The sequence below is a fragment of the Scatophagus argus genome, chromosome 5 (assembly GCF_020382885.2).
Source record: "Scatophagus argus isolate fScaArg1 chromosome 5, fScaArg1.pri, whole genome shotgun sequence".
NCBI classification, from domain to species: Eukaryota; Metazoa; Chordata; class Actinopteri; family Scatophagidae; genus Scatophagus; species Scatophagus argus.
In genome coordinates this window covers 14,904,828-14,929,272 of record NC_058497.1, presented here as the reverse complement: position 1 = coordinate 14,929,272, position 24,445 = coordinate 14,904,828, and the positions used below count along the sequence as shown (strand labels likewise).

The following is a 24,445-nucleotide window of genomic DNA, read 5'->3' as shown; positions in this document are numbered from 1 at the left end:
TGAAACAAAGCAAAATTGTTTATTATTGCATTGTTTATTATTTTTTTTAAAACAAATCAACAATACATGTTTTTCATTGCAGAACAGAAAAGGCTTCACCCTTCAACAAATCATATATGTTTTTGGCTTTATCCACCACAAGCAATTCATTATAGAGGCATTTCTGGGATGTGTATACATTCACAAATATAGGCATCTGTTTCTCTTTAGTGGTCCTGTTTGTGGGGGAGGGGAAGTTCACTGTTGCAAAAGCTTTGCTGGAATTCCAAAACAGCTGCGGTCAAAAGCAGGCACCTTCATTACTGTGTGGCTTTGAGAACGACGACAATGATGATCAAAATGATTCCACACACCAGTCCAATGATATTTAGGATCTTGGCTGTCCTTGATGCATCTGAGGCTACAGCTGATTCTCCAAGAGCATTAGCATTTTGTGCCTTTAAAAAGCAATTATCAAAATTGGTTTTAATTTATGTGCAATTCAGGAAAAAAAAAAAATACAAAATGTATATTGTTGCAAAAACACTAAAATAGTTTGCATAATTTTTTGCTTTAGGGCATCTTTTATCATTCAGGAGTAGAAAGGAGCACATGAAGATTTGAAAAAAAGAGTTGGAATTTCAGGAAAAGTTACCTACCCGACAGGAGCAGACAATAGCAGCGATCCCAAGAGGCAGACAGCAGCATAAAGTGTTAAAGATGGACCATATTAGGTAGGTTGGAGCCACAGCACGGCTTTGTCCTCCCTCCATCGTGGTTCTCTGTTTCACTTGAAGTGAAAGGGAATGATGCTTTGCTGGATAATGTCAGGACCCAGTGTTTGATGGGGGCTGCGACCCACACCCTTTTATCCTTCATGGGTGTGGTTTAAGGCGTTGCATAAGAGTTGAAACTATGTGGGCCACCAGTGAGGAAATAAAGGCCCATGCATAGGACTGAACGGAAATGGACGTTTTCCATTTTGTAACTTGAGCTTTGCTGGTTGGAGTAACCATACATCAAGGACACATCAAGATGGAATCCTCCCAAATTACTCATTTACAACTAACTCAAAAGCAATTGAGCCACACACTGAATGGAACGTCATCTTCAGATTCACTTAAATTATATTTTCTTCCTCAGGGAGACCATTAAACCTGCCTGTTTGCATGGCTAATGGTCAATCCCTCTGCACAAATACATTTTTGACTTTTGGTTTAAGTTTGTTATTTACTGATTTTAGCATATTTGTAATATATGTTTGTGCCAAACATAAGCAGATCATCTTCGTCCCTTATACAAAGATGTATAACGAGCGTCATGAATATTACATGGCTTAAAAGTGACTGCATTTCTTGCGTCTGATTGCTTCCTGGAATGAAATTCACTGGTCTCAACTTACAGTCCCATTCTGATTAGTCATGGCAATGCAGTTTTATTTGTGAGCTAGCCGTTGATTCAGCTGGGTCTGTCATCAGTAGTTTTCCACTTGTTCGGTCCATGTAAACACGCGTGCTAAAGAGAGAAATGACAACTGCAGTGTTTAATTAAAAAAACAAAAAAACAACAAAGAATAAAAAGCAAATTCAAGGAAAAACAAAAAAGGAAGCATCATATAAACCAGATGAAAACTTAAAATGAATGTGTTGGTATTATTCAAATTTCAAGCAAATTCAAAGATATTTTACAAATCTATAGTATAGTATATTATGATTAAACAAAATGCTTTGCTTTACTTGTTTTATGAGCAAAATTGTCTTCTAAAAAGTCTAAAGAGTCATACATCACAGTGTAAAGGGAGAAAACAACAAGGAGCCCCCTCAAAATCAAATGCATTACAGAAAGACCTTGAACCAGATGAATGACCTTACTGTCTTACTGTGTGCCCAGTTCAAGCTCCCAGAATCTAAACATATGGCTTTGAAAGCCCACTGCCATTTGAGGTGCAGCCATTACTTGCACATTATTTTCCCTGCACTACAACTGAAACATGATGAATGGAGGCCATTCCACCACTATTAACCTGTACCTGGTGTGTGATTGTCCGTCTGTGTGTCAGCCCTGCGACTGACTGGCTACCAGCCCAGGGTGAACCCTGCCTCTCGCCCACAGTCAGCTGGGATAGGCTCTAGTCCCTCCGCGACCCTGATAGATAAGCGGTATAGAAAATGAATGGATGGATAGGTGAGAAACTGTTTCAGTATAAATAGCAATGATTATAGCAATGTACTGTGGTGCAATTACCGGCAGATGATTAAATATTGATGAATACAATTATTTTAAATTCAAACTGAGGCGGCTCAAAAGTGAGATCTTGAAGTTGCAAACTGAATAAATGCAAGGACAGAATGAAGGACTGCCGTAGAATTATAATTGGAAATTACATTATTGGACTTGTCACGACACAGAAATAATAACTTTATTCTTGGTAGTTTTATTAATTACCGGAATTACACATTTGTTTGTAGGTTACAATGTGCCCCCCATTGTTCTGTATTTTTCTATCCTGTTGTTTCTGTTTATTTCTTTAGATCAAGCTCTGGATCTAAGATGTGCTCTTAAATCCAGCATCTGTAACTGCCTCCAAGAGAAACAACAGGATAAGAGGAGTGGAAGACGAGCCACTGACTTACTGGTCTTACTGTAACTGTGGTATTTCAAGACCACATGATAAAGATTAAAGGCTACCATATCCATTATGTGTCCGTTGAACATCAGTGCAGTTTTTAGTTTGCAGTGCAGAAGTGGACACATGAAACTGAGGACACAAGCAGATTTATCATGCAAAGGCGAATAAACAGGAAGGCATTTCATCAATGACAGCATTCTTCTGTCTTTGTCTGTAATCCTCTGAGACATGACACTTACGGCATCCATAGCAGCTGGAGTCTGGCCATAGAAAACCCCCCGTCTGGACAGCTAGCTGAAACAGCTCCATGTATTCTGTCCTGCATTGTTCCAAACAGCTTGTATTTCTCAACAGCTTATATGTACATGGAAGTTCCCATGTTCTAGTAATTATTCTTGAACACAATGCCTAAACATCAGCTGGACATTAAATCATACATGCTCGCATCATTTTGAAAGTAATTAAAATTTAAATTAAAATTTCTTCTCCCATCTACAAGTTTGGTTTGATGTGTGAATGGTCATCATAGTCCTTGTCATTGTCAAGTACTCCATATGTCTGTCTCTGACATTTGAGATCCTCCATGTGGAAAGCTTTCCATCTTTCTATTTTAAGACTTTTAACAGCATGTCACTATGGAATGTGTGAGACATAAGCATGGTAGTTTTCCTTTACAAACCACTCAGATTGATGGTCTGCAACGAAAGAAAGCGAATGGCAAATGACAGCGCTCAGTGTGGTGTTCTGCGGAATGTTTTTATCCTCATTTGCTCTGTGCAAATGAAAATAAAGAGGCTTACTGTCTGTGGTTGTTGGGAGCTGTGAGGATGGTGGCCCTGGAGGGAAGAGGTCACATTCCATTCCTTGTTAGGACACTTGACGTCCAGCTAAGCCGAGTGATGTTCAGCACTGTTAAAGTTGTGGTTGGTAAAGTTGAAGAAACAGGTAACAGTGGCTAGATTTTTAGAAGTACTTAACCGAAATAATCCACCTACTCCTTTTAGGACTCCCTCCAAAGCCACTCCTCCAAAATACACGAGCGCACACTTCGTCTCTACACCGACTGCCCTTAGCTACACAGCTATGGACAGTGTCTTTGTGTCTTTAATGGAGGAGATTTCCCTGAGCAACTGGATTGATGAGACACATCTATTCTGACTCATTTACGGAAAGTGGGATATATCCCGGGCTGTTATATATTTTTAAAAGAAAAACTTTAAAAGCCAGTTTGTCACTGTGCGGGTCATAATACACAGGGAAAAAACGTGACTGCTAATATAACCTTTTGACTGCTTATTTTTTGCTATCTGACAATACTTGCGCATATAAGAGATAACTGCAGCAGGAAATTTTTTATAAAAATCTACCAAATCTTCACTTTATGATTTGCTATACCTTCACAATTAGGGGGGGGGGGTTAAATTTGAGTAATGAGCATTTTTCATTTATTCTTGAAAACCTATAGCCCAACCTACTGAACTTGGCCTGAATTCATAAATATGTTTCCTTTCATGCTTCAATTTCCGTGTAGTAGTTGAAACTGCATTGCAGCTTCCACATACAAGTGTGCCTTCAGCCATATTAGTGCAGAAGCTACTTGTCAGATCCAGGAGTTGTGGTGAGCGACTTTTTTACCTTGGAAAAATATGGAGTGCAAGTTCAATAAATATTTATGTAGGGACTACATTTGCTAATGCTATTGTACTGAATTTTATTTCACTGAAATTGAACCCAGCTCCTTTTCTATTACTTACTTCCTCTATCATTGTGGGAGAATAGATTCAATGAAAAAAACGTGTTTCCACATATCAAAACTGCAATATTCATATATAGTATTTATGGTGCACCCTTTGCCTGATGATCTTTATTAAAGTCTATTGATTTTTCATACACTATTAATATACTCTATTGTGCATACTCATGTGTCTTTAACCACAAGGAGGCAGTGTTGATCTGTTGCTGGGAAAACACAAGGCGGACATTCAAGGTGTATGACGCTCCCTTTTCAAGATGCCCACTGTAAAAGCAGGTCCTCTGAAGTGTTGGGATGATATACCTTTAGCCACTCTGGGCTCATGTTACAGTAGTACAGCACAGTACAGATACACAGCATAGCTGAACAGGGACAGGGTACTCTTGAAGCACTTTCCAGTTAAATGATATATCATAGAGTAATGGCAGCCATCAAATGGCAGCCATGAAATCAGTTAAATTGATAATAAAAAATAATACGCGTGACAATTTTGTTGTTTTTTGCATTGGGACATAAATAAAAAAATAAATAAAATAAGCCCATCCAAATTCAAATTGGGTGCTTTCAACAGCTTTCATCAATATCACGGTCATGGAAACATCAACAGATATGTCTACATTTGTGTTACAACACACTTATTGCAAAGTGATAACTTAGTGGTAAGTGCTTTTTCCCCCAATATTAACACATTGGGTTTAAGAATAAAGTAGCAGTCAGCCATTTGAACAAATTACAATGGATAGAGGCAGTTTCGTTAGTCCGTATCTACAACCTAAGTTAAAACAATTAAACGAAGTTCGTCTATTCTTTCATTACTATCTTTTACGTAGTAACGTAGCATAACGACAGTACCGGTAAATGATTATGTGATTTACGAGCGGATATGAAGGCATCGGGTCACTATGGTAACTGAACGCTGAGAGACTTCTTACGGTCAACTGAGGGTAAAGTAGACTCAGCGTTTGCTAGAAGATAAAACAGAGGTACCTCGCTTATGAAAAAGTAAACATAGCCTTTAAAGGGCAAAAGCATGACGGACAAACTTGAAGACTTCGACAGTTTTTTGCAAAATGTTGACAAAATAAGTGAGTAATACGGCTGTGAAGCTTATCAACGCAATTAACTCTAGCTAACTGCATGGTAGCTAACAGTTAGAATGGGTAGCTTTGTGTCAAGGAGCGCAAAACTAACGTATTAGCTACGTAAACCAATGACTTTATAAAAACCTTATTATATGTCAATGATGTAGGCCACTCTGTGTTATTTCTAAGTCGCTGAAGTTGTGACAGTGGGTCAGCTAAGTCACTTATTGTTTCGCAATATAGCTAGGTATCCCTTGTATGGAAAATGTACATTTAATAACATATGTGATGATTGGCGATATTAAATCCGTGATATAAGGTTGTAAACAGTTAAAGATACCTCTGTCTCATCTTTTTAGATGAGATAGTGAAGGATCTAAACTCTTCTGATGTCGAAGTTCAGCAAAAAGCAATGGAGAAAGCTGACTGCCACATTGCTGGCTTGGATGAACCCTGCAGGACAAAAGTCAACAAGACTACAGTCAACACAAACCCACAACTTCAGCCCTCCTGGGTAAAGACAAGCACACAAAGTCACCCAAGTACAGTTGCACTCCTTCTGTCTCACTCATTCTTACTCTGACTTCTTTGTGTCTCTCTCTCTTGCTGTCTCTGTCACTCCAACACAGGACACACACACACACACACACAGCACATACACATGTTCAACACCTTCTTGTTATGTTGTCTGCCTTGTCTCTTCTTGTATATTTTGTACATTGTGGGAAGGAACAAGTAGTGCAAGTATTGACTAGGAAGGGGCATTCTTTTAATCATTATTTTTATGCTTTACAGAGTCTGCAGAATGGAAGTCCAGGTGAGCACGTTGTTTGTTGTTGTTTGTCCTTTGTGCTAAACTGAATCACCCTTTAAACAGATTTACTGTATTTGTCATGACTATATGAGAAAAGAAGAGACTTGATAAAGGTGAAAAAAAGCGAACTCTTCACCCACCCATTAAACTGTCTGTATGTCATGTTGAGGAGGTTCACACGGGCTGTCATGCAGTACATTTATGTACTGAGAAGTTGCTGTGGTGATCTTAAAAGCTGATGTTACTTCTTTTCATGTGTGCACTTTGTTTCATGTATACAAATCATTTCAGCACTAGCACCTTGAATGTGATATTCCATATAAAACAACTTTTCAGCAAATCAACACTTCTTCTCAAGTCTGTCTAAGTAAAACACATCGATAACAGTAAAGCTGACACTGCATGCACCTTTCACACCTCCCTGTGAAACCAGTAGTATTAAAGTTGACACATCATATATTTAATTCACAAAATGAGAGAGAAGAAAAAGTAATTTGGTTCTTGAGAGTCAGTGAAAACAGTTTTTAAATGACCCCAACTGATATTTATTACATTGTACTCAGAGCAATACCTGATCTGTCTTTGGGAGAACATTTTGAGCATTAACAATCACACAAAGCAATAACACTGTGGGATTTCTATAATTACAAACAAATGACTTTCAGAACCTACTTAAAAAAACTGCATTTCCGACACAAAAAATGTCGGATAAAAGCACATATAGTGCTTATGATCCAGTTGCTTTCTCTGTGAGTCTGACCTCACTTTTGATTAGATTGATCACTGGATTTTAAATGTAAAATTTAAAATGTGTAACAAACGGTGACAAGGGAGACCTGAAAATGAAAATTCCTCTGCCGTATCAACTATTGATAATATCTTTAAAGTGCCTTTGTTCTCTGTTGCATCACTAACTCAAGCTCAAGAGTTTTTCTTTTTTCACTCAGATAATTTCATGAAGATTATGGAGAGAGATGCTGAAGACAGGAGAGTAAGGAGAATGGCAAGAGTGAAAAAGGCAACAGGTGTGTGTGATTCTTTAAATATGCTGTTGGTGAGCACTTTGCTGTGCTTGCTCCTCTGTTTGGCTAGTAATACGTCTTTTTAAGTGATGTCCTGTTTGTGTCACTGCAGCACTCAAAGAAAAGGGCAATGAAGCTTATGCTCGGGAAGAATATGAAACTGCTGTGCGGTATTACAGTGATGGCTTGGATGAACTACGAGACATGCAGCAATTGTACACCAACCGAGCACAAGTGAATATCTTCATCTGTAAATGTTTTCACCCCGTCGTGATGAAGAAACCTTTTGTGTAACAGAGGTTGGAGTGTTGTCAGCTCTAGATTTTGTTTTCAGTAAGATTATGGCCATGTGCAATAAAGATTGTGGTATTTTAATTTCAAAACAATGCTATACCCCTAGTCGGGTTTATTTCCTTTGTGAGGCCACATTTATTGTCACTTGCTCGATGTTTATATCTTCTTAGGCCTTCATCAAGCTGGGAAGGTACGAAGAGGCCATCAGTGACTGTGAATGGGCCTTGAAGGTAAGGCCTGAATGGGAACCGGGATTAGTCACTTACTGTCTCATTCACCATGGTGTCAACTGAGTGTCGTCAAAATGAGTTGGATGGGTTAACAGACGGTTATGCTTTGTCCAGCACTGCACGGCACTCAAGCAACAGTAACAGATGCAGCATACAATTTATCAGCAGTGCAGAGTTGCTTTGTGTAATCATAACGCCGTAACACATAGTAAGCTTTCTGGAGGGGAGTGTGTTCAAGATCAGACTGAGCAGATTTCTCTCTTACTGTGCCAGCGTTATCAATGCAGAAACATTAAATCACCATTATGGAGATGTGCTATACAGTCCCATAATCATGTTCTTTCTTATCAGTGTAATGAGAGGTGCATAAAAGCTTACTTACACATGGGAAAAGCATATCTGGCTTTGAAGAAATATAATGAGGTGAGTATTGAGAATTATTATCTCACATTACATCTAATCACGTTTTTTGTCCCACATTGTTCATGTGTACAGATAGTCACTACATAGTTACTTCATTTAACTATGGCACAAACATGGCTTCATTATGATGGTTGCATACCTGGAATGGGGAACACATTTAATAAGATTTTGAAGGAAGCATAAGCCCATTGCATATAAGCAACTCTATTCTCAGAGCAAGCCTCTGGAAAATCTGAGGTATAGGTATTTCAACTGATTATTTTGAAAATAGGCTTATATTTAACATTGATACCTAGTGAAAATCTTTAGTTAGTACAATTATTGCAAGGTTCGTCATAGTTTTGTATACCACACTTATGCTGAGATACTGTAGTCTTTTGGAGTTGAGAGAATCATTTTGATTTCCATGTCTCTAAAAGAGACCAGTGAAACACATCATATAACCAGTGATGAACCTAATTCTTCTCTTTTTCAGTGTAGAAATTGCTTTGAAAGGATAGTGGAAATTGAACCTTGGAGGCAGAAGATGATTAAAGGTAGTGACATTTTTTTTCAGAAGTTACGTTAGGAAAACTTTACTGTATGTCCTTCTTTGATAATTGCCCTCATTGATCATGTTCCGTCATCACTGTTGAATATGGCCTTGCCATATATGCCCCAAATGAAAGGTAGACAGCAGTACAGAGGAGGCACTCCTTTGTTGTTGAGATTTTTTTTAATAATGCAGGTCTTCATGACAACATAAAGCTGGATGCTGCTCTGCTGATGTTGGACCACGGAGATATTTTCTTCACAGAGAAATGGAGTTTATATATATTGAGCTGAATATTTTGTCCAAACTTAACCTTCCTTTACTTTACGTGACTATCATGCATGTGTACGCTCTCTGTAGTCTCCTTGCCATTGTTATATGTGGTGTAGCATTGCATTTCTAATATGTGGGCAGTAGAGTTATTTCTGTTTCAGTGCATGCAATAGGTGGGTAGAGTGGTCAGCACAGCATGGCTGTTGCAGTATAGGAGACATGCAGTCTTTTATGTGACAGTGCAACTACAGTTACTGCAATGGAATAACATTCTGTCATATCACAGTCTGCTTTCTCATCTTCCCTTTGTTCTTTTGTTTTCTCCATCCAGAATACCTGACCCAGGTGGATCTGGAAGAGGAGAGAGAGAGTCAGGAGTTGCATGCAATGCAAGAGTTTGACAAGGGAGATGTGAAGGCCACAACAGTGCCCCAGCTGCTGGAGAAGCTGTCAAGGCCTGGCCATATGCCCTTCTACTACTATGGAGGATTTGAGATTCTGTCAGAAGCAGTTACAGACTGTGAGTGTTCATTTGGGAAAAGCTTTGCACAATTATCTCATGACTTCATAACCTGCTTCAGTGTTCCACCTACTTACTGGCTCCATGGCTAAAATGACCTTGAGGCCTGGAAGGTTAAGAAGGAGAGAGAGAGCTTGAAGGAGATAATGAGAGTTAATATAGTGCTTAAGTACTCACAGTGAAAATTTTAGGCCATTGTGTCAGGTGAAGGACTGAAAAAAGAAAAGTGTTTGTTGTCTTACTGTGTGACAATGGATGAGAGGGGAGACCTTATGCTATCCATCACTGATTTCTCTTAATGCTCCATTTGCATGTCACAGTGAGCAGTTTTACAATACAGACTATATATATATATGTATATAAGAGCATAACCTCAGTGTTCCCCAGTTTTTTGTAATTTTATTCAATTATCAGATCAATAACAACGATTTGTCTACTATTTTTCAATGCCTGGTGAAGATTGAGACCTCCATTGCTGATATGATTTGATTTGCAATCTGTTTTCTGGTCATCTAAATTAGCCAGCAGTGTCACCTGTTCAGGCAGTTAAGTGATAAGTAATAAGTTATTGTAACAGAATTTAGTATAGGTATAGGCTTGTCTCTGGGATTTTAGATGTATTAGGTGTTGAGAGCAGCTACAGAGAGGAGTTGTTATGGGATGACAGCAAACATTATTAAGCCTCGTGGAGCTGTCTTGGGTACAATTTAATGAAACTCATGTGATATCAGATGTCCATTCCTAACCTCACTGGCATACCTGCACTCAACCCTGTCAGATTTAGAGTAGCTACCTTGTGAAGAGCGGTACCTGTCCATTGGCGTTGTAGATTTATGACAGGCTGGTCTGAGGTCCTCTGGATGGACAGGGGCCCTAGAACATGCCAGGGGTTATTGATGCTTATATATATTTCGGAGCAAGAGTGAGCTGTTGTCAGGGGACCCAGCTCATAATTTAGTTGAAGAAGAACTCTGTTCCATACTACGACTGTCCATAAAGGCAACTCCCGTACGGAAACAATATGTGATCATCTTATCTAATTCCTTTAGTTTAGTCCTCACACAGCGCTTGTTTCATCAGATTTGTTATAGTAGAGGTGTAGAGATGTAGACTTTCTTGTTGTCTGTAAATATTTCATCATAATCTATTATTACCTGTCATTGTAATATGAATTTTTTTAAAAATAATCAGGCATAGCAAATTTGATAGCATTTAAATTTCAAAAACAACTTAATCTTAGTAACATTTAATGTACAGAACAAACAGATTACAGATTATGCATTTATAAGTGAGAGCAGACGACACTAAAACACCTCGGTCACTGTGCCTGAATGGGCAAATTCGAATAAAGTATGAAATATGCAATTTTACATAATTAGATAATTAGAATTGAAAAAATTAACAAACCATGTGCATGAAATTAACTCAGCTGACCTGCTGTAGCCTAGTCTGAACTCAGCTCAGCTCAACTCAACTCCTGATCTGCATTAACTGGGTGCTTGAAATCCTCCAGCAGACATGCTCCAATGCCTCAGGTCTGTAGCTCTTAAACATGCTGTCAGCAGTATGGTGCTGAGGTCAGTGATAACGCGCAAATGCTCAGAGGGTGATCTTTTTTTTATAGCTAGATATGGTTACCTCTGTGATGTACAAAGTGGAAAAAGTCTGCTCATCTGCCCGCATGAGCGTGATCTCGCAGAACTTGCTGTCTTGCAAAGCGTCAGTGAATTTCATTTCCACCTCACTTGCAGTGGTGGAAGAAATAGACTATTCAGCTGGATGGGGGGTCTGCCGCAGGTCTACATGTGGTAAATGACAGCACTGTATGTGATTTACTCAATATTATAGTAGATCACCCATATTATACTAATATGCCAAAATGACAGCCTTCATATTTTTCCATCAATGTTAGAAAAATTATGAAACAGAATTATGACCTTGTGCTGGGATACTTGTTAATGACAAAATATTTCACTGCTCGCTCCTATTTAATAATGATGACATCAGTTTGAAAATGTAACTGATATTTACCTAGTCTTCTACTGTATGAAAAAGAGCCATTGAAGACAGGAACAGTTCCTCCCTTAAAATTGTTCGCTCTCTTCTGTCAGCTACTAATATTTTTGTTTTTGACTGTTTTTGACCCAAGAAATGACTTTCAAACTCCACACCTGTTTTTAGCTACTGCCAAAAGGCAGCAATTGCAGCCTTTAAAATAGCCTAGCAGTACAATTGATCAAGGTCAATGGCCCTCTCAGGAGTATTTATTTTGATATATTTTTGCTAAGAAGTAAGCTGTTGTGAGATAGTTCTCACTTGACTGAGTCCTGTTACTGCTGTCCTACAGACCTTGTATAACACGCTTTGACCACACAGTCCAAAGCTGATTGAACTGCTGAAGTGAAACTTGAAGGTTGTCACTCAGCAAACCATACAGTTATAAATAATGATGTAATGCAAAGTTTTGTTTTTGCTTGTATTCACCACTGGTAATACACCCTGTGTTTTTGCACCGGATGACCATTGAAGAATGGCAAACATTTCTTATCCAGTCTCTCGTTTTTCTTCATTTAGATGAATAAAAGTGTTCTGTCAAATGATATAATGCCTGTCTCACAGTGCCATTCAATGGAAAAGGGCAAAACTTACATAACTCGCAACTGAAAGGATCTCAGCAGGGCTGACATTGCAAGCTTTCTCCCCTAAAAGAGCCCTCTCACTGCTCTGCTCTACTTGTCTGTACACTCCAGCTCATTATTAGTGGAAAATAGATTATTTCTCACTGCACCTTATTCTCTCAGCATGGTTTATTTGTTCTCCTTTTGTGCCCTTGACTGTAAACCAGTGAACAATACAAGCTAAACTGAAAGAGAGAGGTGTTGTGTTTCTCCAAAACCTTGAGGCCAGTTGGTGTTGATATATACAGTAGTTTTCTATCCTCTTACACTATCTACTGTTCTCCTCTAACAGGTACAGGCCAGACCCTTTTCAGACTGAACAATGGCTTTAGTGTCATCAGCAGCAATGACATGGTGAGGAGGTAAGGAGACCAGAGGGAGTGGTAGCTGTCAGCTCTCTGTGGTGCTTTGATAGATGGACCCAGAGACATGGGCATACAGAGACAATGATGGTCTAAACTAGAGAGATCATTGTTCACCCTCCCCGTCTCTCGCCCTCTCTCTCTCTCTCTCTCTCTCTCTCTCTTTCTCTCTCCGGTTGTTTGTGTGATCGCCCAAAGAAGACAACATGATCACACTGAAGATTGAGATGAGTGTTGAAATTAGCAAAGGCACCGTGTTTTGTCCCAGAAAGACTGGGTGTTCTGCACAAGGCACAAATTATGAGTCCTACATGTCATATCTGCAAGGTTATTATTAACTTGTCACATACTTCCCATGTTGTCCATTGTTAGCACTGTCATTATTCAAGTTGGAACACAGTGTCTGGAAAATAGAGAGTGCAAAGAAATGGCAGTCTGAGCTTGATGAAGATAGTCAATAAGGATGCTGCTGTGACTCAGATTAAACCAAATGAAACCAGTGTGAACCACATAGCAAAGAAGGCCAGTGCATTGTTTGCATCAACTGCAATCGCTTTAGTGGAATAAAATATCACTTCTCAGGTAACATGTGACTGATGGCCAAGTGGCTGTGTTACATGACATACCTACCTCAAATGTTTTCATGCTTACTGCACTTAGTTTTCTTTATATACATAGCTTTACTAAAATAAATTTGCTAAACAATGAAATACAATGATAGAAGTCTACCTTTCTGTCCAAAATGAAATCTCACTCTTGATACCTGTGTCTGATATTATTATTACCTGTTATTACCTTTATCATTATATGTTTGATCATAGCTTATATGTTGAGCATTTGTCATGTGTTACATTTTGTTCTTGTAGTTTTAATTTTGGTTCCGTCGTCTGTTGTGTTGAAATACATTTTTATTGGCAAACTTTCACATAAATACCGTTTTCATTGTTTGACAGTAATATTTCAGTTTGATTTGTATTATGCCAGTTAAAAGGTCACTGAGTTTATTTTCTCCACAGTTGCCTCATGCAGAAAATGGAGGATCCACACAGCCAGGAGTTGTGTGTGTCTGTTCTGAAATTATGGAGGGTTGTTTGTAGTGGAAATGGTATGTAGATTATTGAATTACACTTAATTTTCAGCCTTTGTCCATGTAGCAGTTTGCTCTCACTGAACTAGCAGGGAGTAGAAGATAAAATGAAATCACTGAAGCACTAATATAATTCTCTGTTATGGCATTGTGTCATTACTGCACAGTTTGCCAATGTGATACTCAAGTCTTCTCTTTTGTAAAGCCTTTGTGTGTCTTCTTATGTGTCACTAACTCGAAACACTTAAGCTGTTTACAACCCCAACTTTGGACACTGTGTAAAACATCAAATGGAATATGATCGTTTTCTAATCCAGTTTAGACATACTCCATTGAAAACAGAACAAAAACAATATGTTTAATGATTTACCTCATCAACTTCTTGTTTTGAGTCTTGGTTGTTGTTGTGTTTACAGACCCAGTTGTTGATCCTTGGGAACATAACAGTTCAGTGAACTCATTCCTTTTACATGAGTTGCTTTTCTTTTGCTTTCAGATGAAAACCAGAAGATGTTGATGAGATGCCCAGTCAGCAGAGAGTCCATTGTTGACTTATTAACATCAGAGCATGTTGCAGTACGGAAAGAATGCCTGACAATACTTTGTCTGTACTCGCAGATGCCACATGGCAGGCGTTTGGCCATCGACAACTTGAATGTGCACATGTAAGACACAGAATTATTTTTGTCATGAGATGTAAGTGGTGAGAGCTATAGCATAGCTCGAGAAATAACTATACAGAGTAACAATAATACTAATTCTAATCATTTTTTCATTTACCTCCTTCCAACCAGAGTAAGTAGTGTAATGATTTTACATTTCACAGTGTTCCTCCTAATGAAATTAGTGGAGGAACCTTAGCCCTGGGTCATATGTTTGTGATTGTCAGTGTAATTACCACATCTGTTTAATGAGATTTCAAGAAATGCTGTATATCATTGCTCTGGGATTTAGTTTTAAAAATGACACTGAGTGGCCTATATATATAACATTTCTTATGGGTTTTTGTAAAATTAGGAAGAATGGGTATTAGTGTTGCTCCACTTTGGTGTTATTATCAAATGTATTGCTCCAAAGGTAGACAACATCATCATCTGGTCACAGAATATTTACTGATATCTTAGTGGTATTCATTAAAAAATATGTCATTTAGAAAAAAAATTCTCTCTTTTTCTTTGTATTCCTCTTCTTTTTCTTCTGCTTTTCTCTTATCTCGCTCTACTCTTAATCTGGTTCTAAAGGTTAGTGAGGAACCTCATGGTGTGCATCACAAGGCAGGAGCAGCAGCAGGAGAACACAGCAGTCAACATTTTGGAGAACTTTGCAGCAGAAAACAAGTAATACACAGCCAAACAATAACGCCACAGTTATCTTCCTCACACCCCAATGATTGTTTTTATTTGTGGACATTTTTTCAAATACCTTGTAGAATTCAGAATATGACCCACAAGACAGTTTGTTGTCTTCCAAAACATCATATCGATATATATTACTTTAAGTACTTTAAAATTTGTTGTCACGTCTTGTCAGGAGAGGTCTCTTGAGAAATGGAAAGTGTGGCATCTTTAATAATTCAATATGTTCTTTCCCAGTGTTAATGTCACTTGAAGGCAAAGGCTGTTCTCAACCTGTTTCCCTCTCTGATGCCTCATGAAAATAGACATGAAAGGGCAACCCAGCCTCTCAAACACAGCAGGAAATAAGTTGAGGTATCAAGCAGTGAAACGGGGAGATCAATTTTTCTATGTCTGCAGCTCACCAAAAATGTGTTATATCCTACAAAGGTTTTCTCTTCATTGTTGAGTCTAAGCTTGGTCAATGTTGGGATTTCATGGATATTTTTGCTGCTTGTATATACATTTGCACACATGCACTGATGTATATTACACTATGTATTTCATTTGATCTAGCAGATGCTTCTGGCCAGATTTCCTTACTTTCTGGTTTGTTAATCAATTGTTAATCACAATTATTAATCTAATATGACTGACAGAGGAACAGTGTCATCAGTCCAGATGTGAAAAGTCATTTTCATCCAGTCTACATGTTTGTCCAGGCTTAAAAATAACAGATCAAACTGTCAAATTAGGGAATGGTGATTGCTTTGCCTATTCCTTGCTTAAAATGTTTGCAAAACAGTAAAAAGTTTGTGACCAGGCCTCCATTTTTTTCCCGCTTGAAAATGTTCCAAGCATCGCTCCAACCTGCATGTGTGATTTAGCACCACACAATCTGTTGCTCTCATCAGTCACAGGTCTGTTTAGTTGCTTCCAGAGGCATTTTGGTCCTTGCCAGGAGAAAATGTCCATTGGAAATCGAAAATGAACTATGAACAGGATCCTTGTCGTTCTGTTTGTTCTGCTGATGGATTTGCTGTTTGACTTACTTGTATAATGCTGGGCTATTTAGAACTCAAACTGAGGATTAAAGTTGACTTTACTCAGTCCTTCCTCATCAAAGCATTTATCTCTCATACATACATCACCATATACATATTGTGTCTGTTTTCTTACAGATTTTGCATTCAGTTAAGGAATGCCTTGACAGAGTCTGTCATTTTTCCGTTTACAACAATACTGGTAAGATATGGAGAAACAAAAGTTCATATTAATATATAGTATACACTGAATATACAGTATATAGGAATGTTTATGTGTGTGTGTGTCTGTGCACATCTGTTTGCTTCATTTTTCAGAGAAATATCAGCAAGTCAAATCAGCATGTCCTCCCATCACTGATATCAGCTGTTGGCCGTCTGACACAAGATGACATCATCTGTCACAGTTTTGCTCGTGATCCAGAGTGTTGGAAAGCCTTTGTGCTCGCCATTGTTAGTATTGTTTTCAGACTTGCCTCTTTGCATAGAAAATTACATGTCATGTGTTCATTTATTTGAATTCAGATGCCCCAGCAGTCAAACCTCAGTATAGTATAAATGAACAAATGAATTAGACATGATAGATATTCAGTAGTCTGTCTTGGATATTACATGAATGTTTAGCTGGTCATTAAACTCACCGTATGCTATTCAGTGTTGAATGTGTTGGCTGTCATTGCAGAGGCAGTGCAGTGCATGTGAATACAAAGAAGTCCTTTACTCTATGCTTGGTTTGCTTATCAACCTCTCAACTATCACTTCTCCAGTCATTCAGGTAAGATGGCAATGTATGATATTTATACTCCTAACTTCAATCTAATTTTAAGTTATTTTAATAGTATGCACTGCACTGGTTGATAATATAACGATATTGTATATTTGAAAAGGTTGAACTGAACTGTCATTTAGAATGTGTGTGTGGATGGGCAGCATGAAAACATTATATATTTTGACTGAAAATTTACTTCACACCTGTGTAAGTGTAAAAACATTAAACCAACGATGAATAAGGAAAGCAGGGGGAGCATTTGTGTGAACTATGATGTGTGACCTTATCAGCCACCTAATCAGAGGTGAAATGTATGTGAAAATTGGTTTAGCCACTTGTCTGTCTCCTTTTGTAGGAGCATGCTGTTTCACTGTGTGACTGCTGTCTGGGCCTGCTGAGGGATAAAGATGGAGGCGTCGTAACTGTGAGCAAAGCCTTACTTCAGCTCCGTACCAGAGTACTGGGTTTAAAAAAGATTTAGAAATAGAAAACTCATTATATACTCTATGTAGCGGCTTAACACATCATAACTCCCACCCAGTTTTCATATTCATGAGAGGACTTTGAAAAACATTAGTACCTAGAGATTTTTACAGTTCCTGAAGATGCTTGCTCAAAAGTTTTTCTTGTTTGTTTTCCCCAAACTTGCATACGCTCTACAGAGCATAAAACCCATCCTTTCAGGTAACTAGATCAAAATAAAAGACATTCGTCTTGAGTAATGGGCCTTTTCTGCCGCTTGTGAGCTCACTGGCAGTGTGCCCCAGAAGGTGGTATTAGGAATCCACAATGTTCAGAGGATGCTGTACATGTGTCATTACAGTTGATTAAAACTCCAGCTCCAGGTGCTGTTGTCTGTGCTAATGGCCCTTACAGCAGTTTCACACTGCCTATGCAGTGCCCTCAGAGTCCCAAACGTCCAGTAGTCTGCCTCTTTACTCTGTTTAAGGGCTCACTCATTGCCTGGCTGGTGCTTTTTCTTCCATGTCACCTTGCGTCAACATCCTTTTTTTTTTTAAATTCCCTCAGTATTTTTCTTTTCTCGCCCTCAAAATCCCATCTGTCCAATTATCACTGCAGGGTTTTTTTTGTATATACATGAAACTGTTTGTCCATGCCATTTATCACTGTGTTCAATTTTCTCTATCCGTGAGAGAAAAACTCACACTAGTAAAACATTTGGTTAATATTTAAACATTATTTTAAAGGTGCGTTGATCAATTTTGTGCCACTAGGAGGGCAGATAAACACCAAAACAAGCTGACAGATACAAAGGCTGACATACAGTATTATTACTCTAAAAAGCTGTTATAGCTACTATGTTAGCAAATAATTTACTTTTATTAAATGTAAGAGAAATGAAGTGTCATCACCATTGGAGCTGTGTAAGTGCTGTATTTGGCCAATCTTAGTACTGATTTCCCAAGTATAATATCTGGATCTTTAGCTAACTTTCTCTTCCATTTGGCACTGGGGAGGCAATGTGCAATGCAGCCTATTTTGTGAAAATGACTGCCTGCTGCTGTTGTGAATGTGGCTGATGAGAGCAGTGATACTCAACTGAGCGCTGCGTTGGTTAAAGAAAAATAAGGTCATCAGATAAATGAGTTTTGAATCTAATTTGAGCCCTTCACTTAGAGATGATCGTCTCAAATTACTACTTTGCTTGCACAGTAAGTATACATATTTTGTCAGCTTTATTGAGTAATTCATATCCTCAAATTACTTTATTTGTGTCATCAAATTACTAAACAGTGCCCTCAATGTACAAATAATGTGTGACTCATTATTATTATCCTGTCCTTGAAAGTGTCACTATGATTTTACTTACACTAAAACATGTTTTCAGGCTGTTCTCTAACCATCTTTATAACGGATTTCCTGTACTTGATGCAAACACAATCCACAACACCTACTGATCTTCAAACGTCACTTTTCTCTTTTCCACTTCTTCTCCTTTTTCGAATAGTACTTTCCCTTTTAGCTTTCTCTTCTCTCCAGTAGTTCTGCTCGTGCTCTGTCTTTCATAGCAGTTTTTTTCTTTTTCTTCTGCTATCCAGTTTATTTATCTGTTGTGTTTTCCCATCCATCTCTCTTCTTCTACCTTTTGTCTATCTTCTATAATCACCTTTTTCTAATGACGGCATTCTTCTTTGTCTTTCAGAGAGCCACAGGCGTGCTGAGCACCGTCCTCTCTCAGTCGTCTGAGGCTCTTCAGCATGTTATTCAGGGGGATGTGGTTCGGATCTTAAGCCGGCTGCTGAAGGTACATAACTATACACACAACACGTATTTGTATCTTACTTGTGGAGTGATGTTCTGTTTCACAACAATATTTAAATGGATTCATCATCGTAAAATATTGACATTATAGACAACTTTCACATGATTTGTAATGTGAAATACTTGAAAGACAATGTATGTATTACTTAATTTAGTATGCCTAAGCTGAGTGTATTGGCTATTTTGTTTCTGTGAGACATAAGTGCTGGTGTGAAGCTCCATATATCTAACTGTTAATTAGAGCATTCACACACAACATTAAGCGATCATTGAAAAGGAGTACACTCACACACTGTGTTGTAACAAAAATGAAACAAACAAATAAAGAAATCAAAACCAGATACTTTTTCAGACTGCCAGGCTCAGGCTTACATTCACTGTCACCATGTTTTGAATAAATGGAAACATGCTGGTGAAAACTGTGCAGCTTTATGTATTCTTCACGTTTACTAATTCCACCTTAGGTCTGTTGTTCTTCATAGATTATGTGACCTCTGAGTGTTGTTAGAGTTACGAAACATACTTGTTTAATGTCATTGTTATTTTTGTGTCTGCCTACCCAGGGAACAGGGCAGAGTGCCACCAAGTACGCCATTAAGACTCTGACAGTGTGCACTGCTGCCAGTCGCTTGGCACGGGAGGAGCTGCTGAAGACTGATAAAAGTGAGAAATGATTGACATGTTAGCATTACTTTTACAAACTCTTTCATTAGTCCATGAATAATGTTTGAGGTTTCGACCTAATATGCAAATGAAATGTGTGTATGTGCGTATGTTTCCACACTCGTATGCAAGCTGTGTATGTGAGTGCAGTGTGCATATATCAGTAGATTTCCATACCATTAAGTGTGTTTGTTAATATAAAACGCTATTTCCTTCCTATTTGCTGTTCATTTATCATTCTGCACAGAACTGTCTATTTTGCGTCATTTGCTCGGTTCCAGCTGTGATGAGATGGTGTCAGGAAATGCCTGCTTGTGCTTGGCCTACTGCCTTGAGTTAGAAGGAATTGCTAGCAGCCTGCTGGGCACTGATATTGTGCCACTGCTACTGCGCCACGCTGCAGGGGACGCTAAGAGGACAGCTGTGCAGCAAAATGCAGCCATTGCTCTTGGGAAGCTGTGTCGATCTGAGCCCAGGTGCCCTCTCACCTCACTCTATAAGCCACATGCTGTTGATTACATCTAGGCACTGGCCTGAAGGAGCATTGACAGACAAGATGAAATGTCACCCCGATAATGAGCTCTTATGATATTATGGCTCTGGTTAAAGATGTTAGTCACACATGAGGCACATTTAAGACTCCTGGTTCAGGCTGACTGTAACTATGCAAATATTTGTTTATTACATTTGTATTTCCATCATAAAGTCAGTATTCTAATGCTTTTACTTTCCTAGATGTATGTAAATTTAGTTTGTCTGGCTTTTCTCCTGCAGGTGGCCAGCAGCAAACTGAGCCATGTCTTTATTGCACTGAATGCATTTTTAGATTGCTTCTCCAACAATCTAGAAAGAGGGAGGGAAAGAAAAAGACAGTGACAAAGAGACAGTTTTGAATTCATAGTATCGGACTCAAGTTTGGGTTCTGGTCATAGTTACTTTTTAAGTTGTGTGATTGTTTTATTAAATTTTAGTTCATTTAATCTATCAACATTGCTCCGTTTTGGGTATATTTTAGGGTCACAATTAGTGATTTTTCTAAACCTGAACACATGCTGAACTGAAAAGTGATCAAGCAATCTTCCAGACTGTGTAGCACTTTTGTGATAATGTGAGTGTAATTGTTGTGTTGTAGTATCCTTAATAATGGATGTGTATGGAGGTGTAGTTTCAAGTGAATGCCATCTCACTGAATGCACTGAATGTTTGAATGTTTTCTTTCAAGAAACTTTATTTCTTAATTGCAGACATGTGAACAAACTTCGAGAACTACACGGCCTTGAGATCCTACACTCCTGCATGAAGCTCTTCAGATGATCTCACGAACACACAGCAGTTTTGTTTTGAGAACAAAACTTCACTCAAAGAACTACCTGCTGGTATTCGTATAATCCTTTTCTTTTTGTTCAAACTCTTAATTCATTGTTAATAATGTGATTTTTTTTAAGAAAGATAAGGCTGTCTTGAGAATAATCAAAAATTGGTTTAATTTGAATAAGATTCTGTTTCTAATTGCTTAATCTACATAAAAGTCATAACTATTAGCAATGTTCTTGGCTGCCCTTGTTTTTCACGCCCAGGTGAATTTGTATGGTAAATTACCCTGAATAATCTGAATAAGTGTGGATTTGGGGTGTTCGGAGGTGTAAGTGCAGTCATTTTTAACAACTTTGTCTTTTATTTGCATCATTTTCATGAATACAATATATTCATATTGTACAACATAAAACAAAATATTTGATATGAAAATATGATTTTTTTCCCAATGTTTTTTTTTTTTGAACGACTATATAATAGAACCTATAATAGAATACACCAATTAAACAAACAGTCACCCCGGATTTGAAGAGTTCACTTGTGTGACTGTTGGATTCTGAAGGACTGATATCGATCAGGCAGTATTAACATGCTGATGGTATTTGAAGTGAAATGTGGGATAGAGTGGTGTATCCCTGTGGTTTAAGCCTTTTCATAGAGATATAAACATCCAAGGTCTTTTTCTTATTATTCTGCCAGACATAAACCTGAAGGAGATCCTGCTTTTGGTCATGTGTGCGTGTCTTTCATACTACTGGACCCATCAGCCTAATATTTTTTGTGCACATTCATGACTGTGTGCTCAAGGGCTTCTCATGGTTGCTGTGATTCACAATTAAAAAATAAATAAATAAATAAATAAATAGGCATAGAAAGACATTTTTGGCAGCTGGCCAGGGTAACATGAAGTTTATGTAGTGTGTTGCAAACCACATTTTGGACTTTCTGGTAAAAAATACATTAATAAAAAGGTTTGGTCTTATCTTGAACTGCAGCATCTGCAGATTAATTACATTAGCTGAACAAATCCATTTTTGTTTGCTTTGCCATCATCTTTACTGTACGCCTGATGAAGAGCTGCACTTTACTGAATGTCTTCTTCAAGTTTACCATGAAGTTCAAATAAATTGCATGAACTAAGCAGTGATTAAACTCTGCTGGCTTTTGGTATTTTTCTTATTTTTACTTTCTCACATGTGTAGTCAGTCTTTCTTTAAATGTAGCTTCCAAAGAGGTGCAGTTGAGTGTAAACTGCTGATAAAAAAATGTTTTTCATCCTTGTTTGGATTCTTGTGGTGGAACTACTGAGGGCGACAAATCATCTCAAATATACAAATTTGGAGTTTAAAAACTGTTTGCAGCTAAATTTTGGGTGTTTCATATCTGCACGTCTTTGAAATATGAGGATGACTTGTAAACTTAGAAAAAGGGCTGGGCCCAGGAATTTAAAGTGGGGCCGTGCTGTGTGACAACAACTTATAATGCCAGTATAATATTTGCAAACCCGCCATGATGGCTTGTACAGCACACCGTGACAGACAAGTAGAATTACATTATTTCTGATTTGTTACTCCTCTCTTTTCAACAAGCCACCTTACTGGCTAACTTCTGTATTGATCAGAATAACAGTATAAACTCTTTCTTTTTAAGAAACAGTGTTTTCATGTTCAGTAATAACAGTCGATTCATTAGTGAGAACATTTCAGCTTTACGTGCGTTTTCTGAATTTCATAACCATATTTCAAAGATTTGTTTGCTTCTCTAGCATGGGCAATATCAATCCTGTGTGAATGCTGTGCTTTGACCACACTGAATTATAGCACCTATAGTTCTGGACTATGTTTATGTTGTTTATGTCTTTTTAATCATTAGATGGCAAGGCTTCTGTATCTGAATATTTGAGAAATGTTTGTTTTCAACTCCAGTGAACCCATTAAGAGCTTCTGCAGCATTGGGCGAACATGCCTGGAGCAGAATTCAGTATAGATCCAAAGTATAGACTCATTTTCAACTTGTTTTTATTCCAAAACAAGCACAAAATCTATGCATTATAAATCCCTGGATTGTTTGTGATAAGAAAGGATAAAAGGATTAGTTTGTTATTGCACTTCATCCATTAACATATTATCTTTTGGCAGCACATAGTCATTGTCATTCAGCAGTTCAGATCTGTTCACAGCACTTTATTCCCAATCCAGTGCTTACAAAATGCTGTGAAACCTTATAAAAGCATTTACTGTACGGTCCCTAAAAGGGAGAAGCCTACTGACTTTGACAACCTCGTGACTTTTTCATCTACTACCACCACGAGGTTGAAAAGTAGTTATAAAGCAACATTTTCTGCAGGGACCGCCATGAATTTTGGCACAGACATGGAGGGTGGCCAAAGGGTGCATCTTTAACGACTTCACTAATGATTTCCTTATCGTTCCCCTCATCACCACCTGCAGGTCAGTTTTTATTTATTCATTTAAGTATCTCAACATCTACTGGACGAATTGGCACAAAAGGTTGTACAAACATTGACGTTCCCATCTGGCCCAGCTTTAGTTTGTGTTTAGGGCTAATTAGCAAACGTTAGCATGCCAACAGGCTAAACAGTTCCAGCCTAGTCAAGCGAGCATGAACTGATGAAGCCTCTTGGATGAGAGGTGAAACGTCTTCAAAGACAAATAACTAAGTCCAGTTGCGTTCGATTGAATTTCCTTGAGATAACCATGACCTGGATGAATGAGAATATTCACAGGCCTAAACAAAAGACGCCTACCAAAATCCTGTAGACTCACTTGCGTGACTGTGACTCTTTGAACTTCGTTCACCTGTATAGAAGTAGGCTACATATTTACATTGAATTTACAATTATATCATTTTAAGCGTGCAGGTGTAATTGAAAGGAAAAGGGTGTACTAATTTGTTTAATCTGAGCTTGCCCGTGTAAAGTTTCAGCTCCATAACATTACTCCTGGAATCACTGAGTTAAAGAGAAGATGCAATTTGTTCATGTAATAGTTGTGTCATAAATCAGTATTCAATTAATTGTAGCTTCTCATACATCTGTTGTACCTGCTGGCTATGTAGTGCAGTGAAAGGGATGGTTTCTGAGAAATCTAATCCACGTATACTTGAACTGCAGAGGACAAAAGCTCTCTGTAAGGGATGATACCTTCTGCGTACTTCTGTACAACTGTCTACTCACTTGGATTAAACCGTTATAAGAGCACTTACTCACTGGGGCTTGAGTCACTGGAAACAAGACTGAACAGAAATGAAAAGGTTACACTGCTTCACACTAGGATTTCTCCTGCTTACAGGTATGTACTTTTTTGTGTTTACCTTTTAGGTACAGTTCAGTCATTCAAAG

At 38.2% G+C, this 24,445-nt stretch overlaps 1 protein-coding gene across 2 annotated transcripts; it reads left to right on the top strand.

Annotated features, from left to right (window-relative positions):
• Positions 1 to 5,253: 5,253 nt before the first annotated feature.
• ttc12 (tetratricopeptide repeat domain 12) lies at positions 5,254 to 23,907 on the top strand. 2 transcript variants are annotated; one of them, XM_046389449.1, is made up of 21 exons: positions 5,255 to 5,446; positions 5,803 to 5,957; positions 6,239 to 6,260; positions 7,205 to 7,282; positions 7,392 to 7,513; positions 7,744 to 7,803; positions 8,155 to 8,226; positions 8,702 to 8,762; positions 9,363 to 9,551; positions 12,522 to 12,591; positions 13,608 to 13,696; positions 14,175 to 14,343; positions 14,920 to 15,015; positions 16,194 to 16,257; positions 16,374 to 16,508; positions 16,738 to 16,830; positions 17,180 to 17,248; positions 18,989 to 19,090; positions 19,671 to 19,770; positions 20,018 to 20,246; positions 21,015 to 23,907. In XM_046389449.1, the coding sequence occupies exons 1-21, from the start codon at positions 5,392 to 5,394 to the stop codon at positions 21,082 to 21,084; spliced, it is 2,100 nt and encodes a 699-aa protein (XP_046245405.1). In that variant the 5' UTR covers positions 5,255 to 5,391; the 3' UTR covers positions 21,085 to 23,907. The 2 variants fall into 2 exon arrangements, with proteins under 2 accessions (XP_046245406.1, XP_046245405.1); XM_046389450.1 differs by lacking the exon at positions 21,015 to 23,907 and having other exon boundaries at positions 5,254 to 5,446; positions 20,052 to 20,241.
• Positions 23,908 to 24,445: the final 538 nt, after the last annotated feature.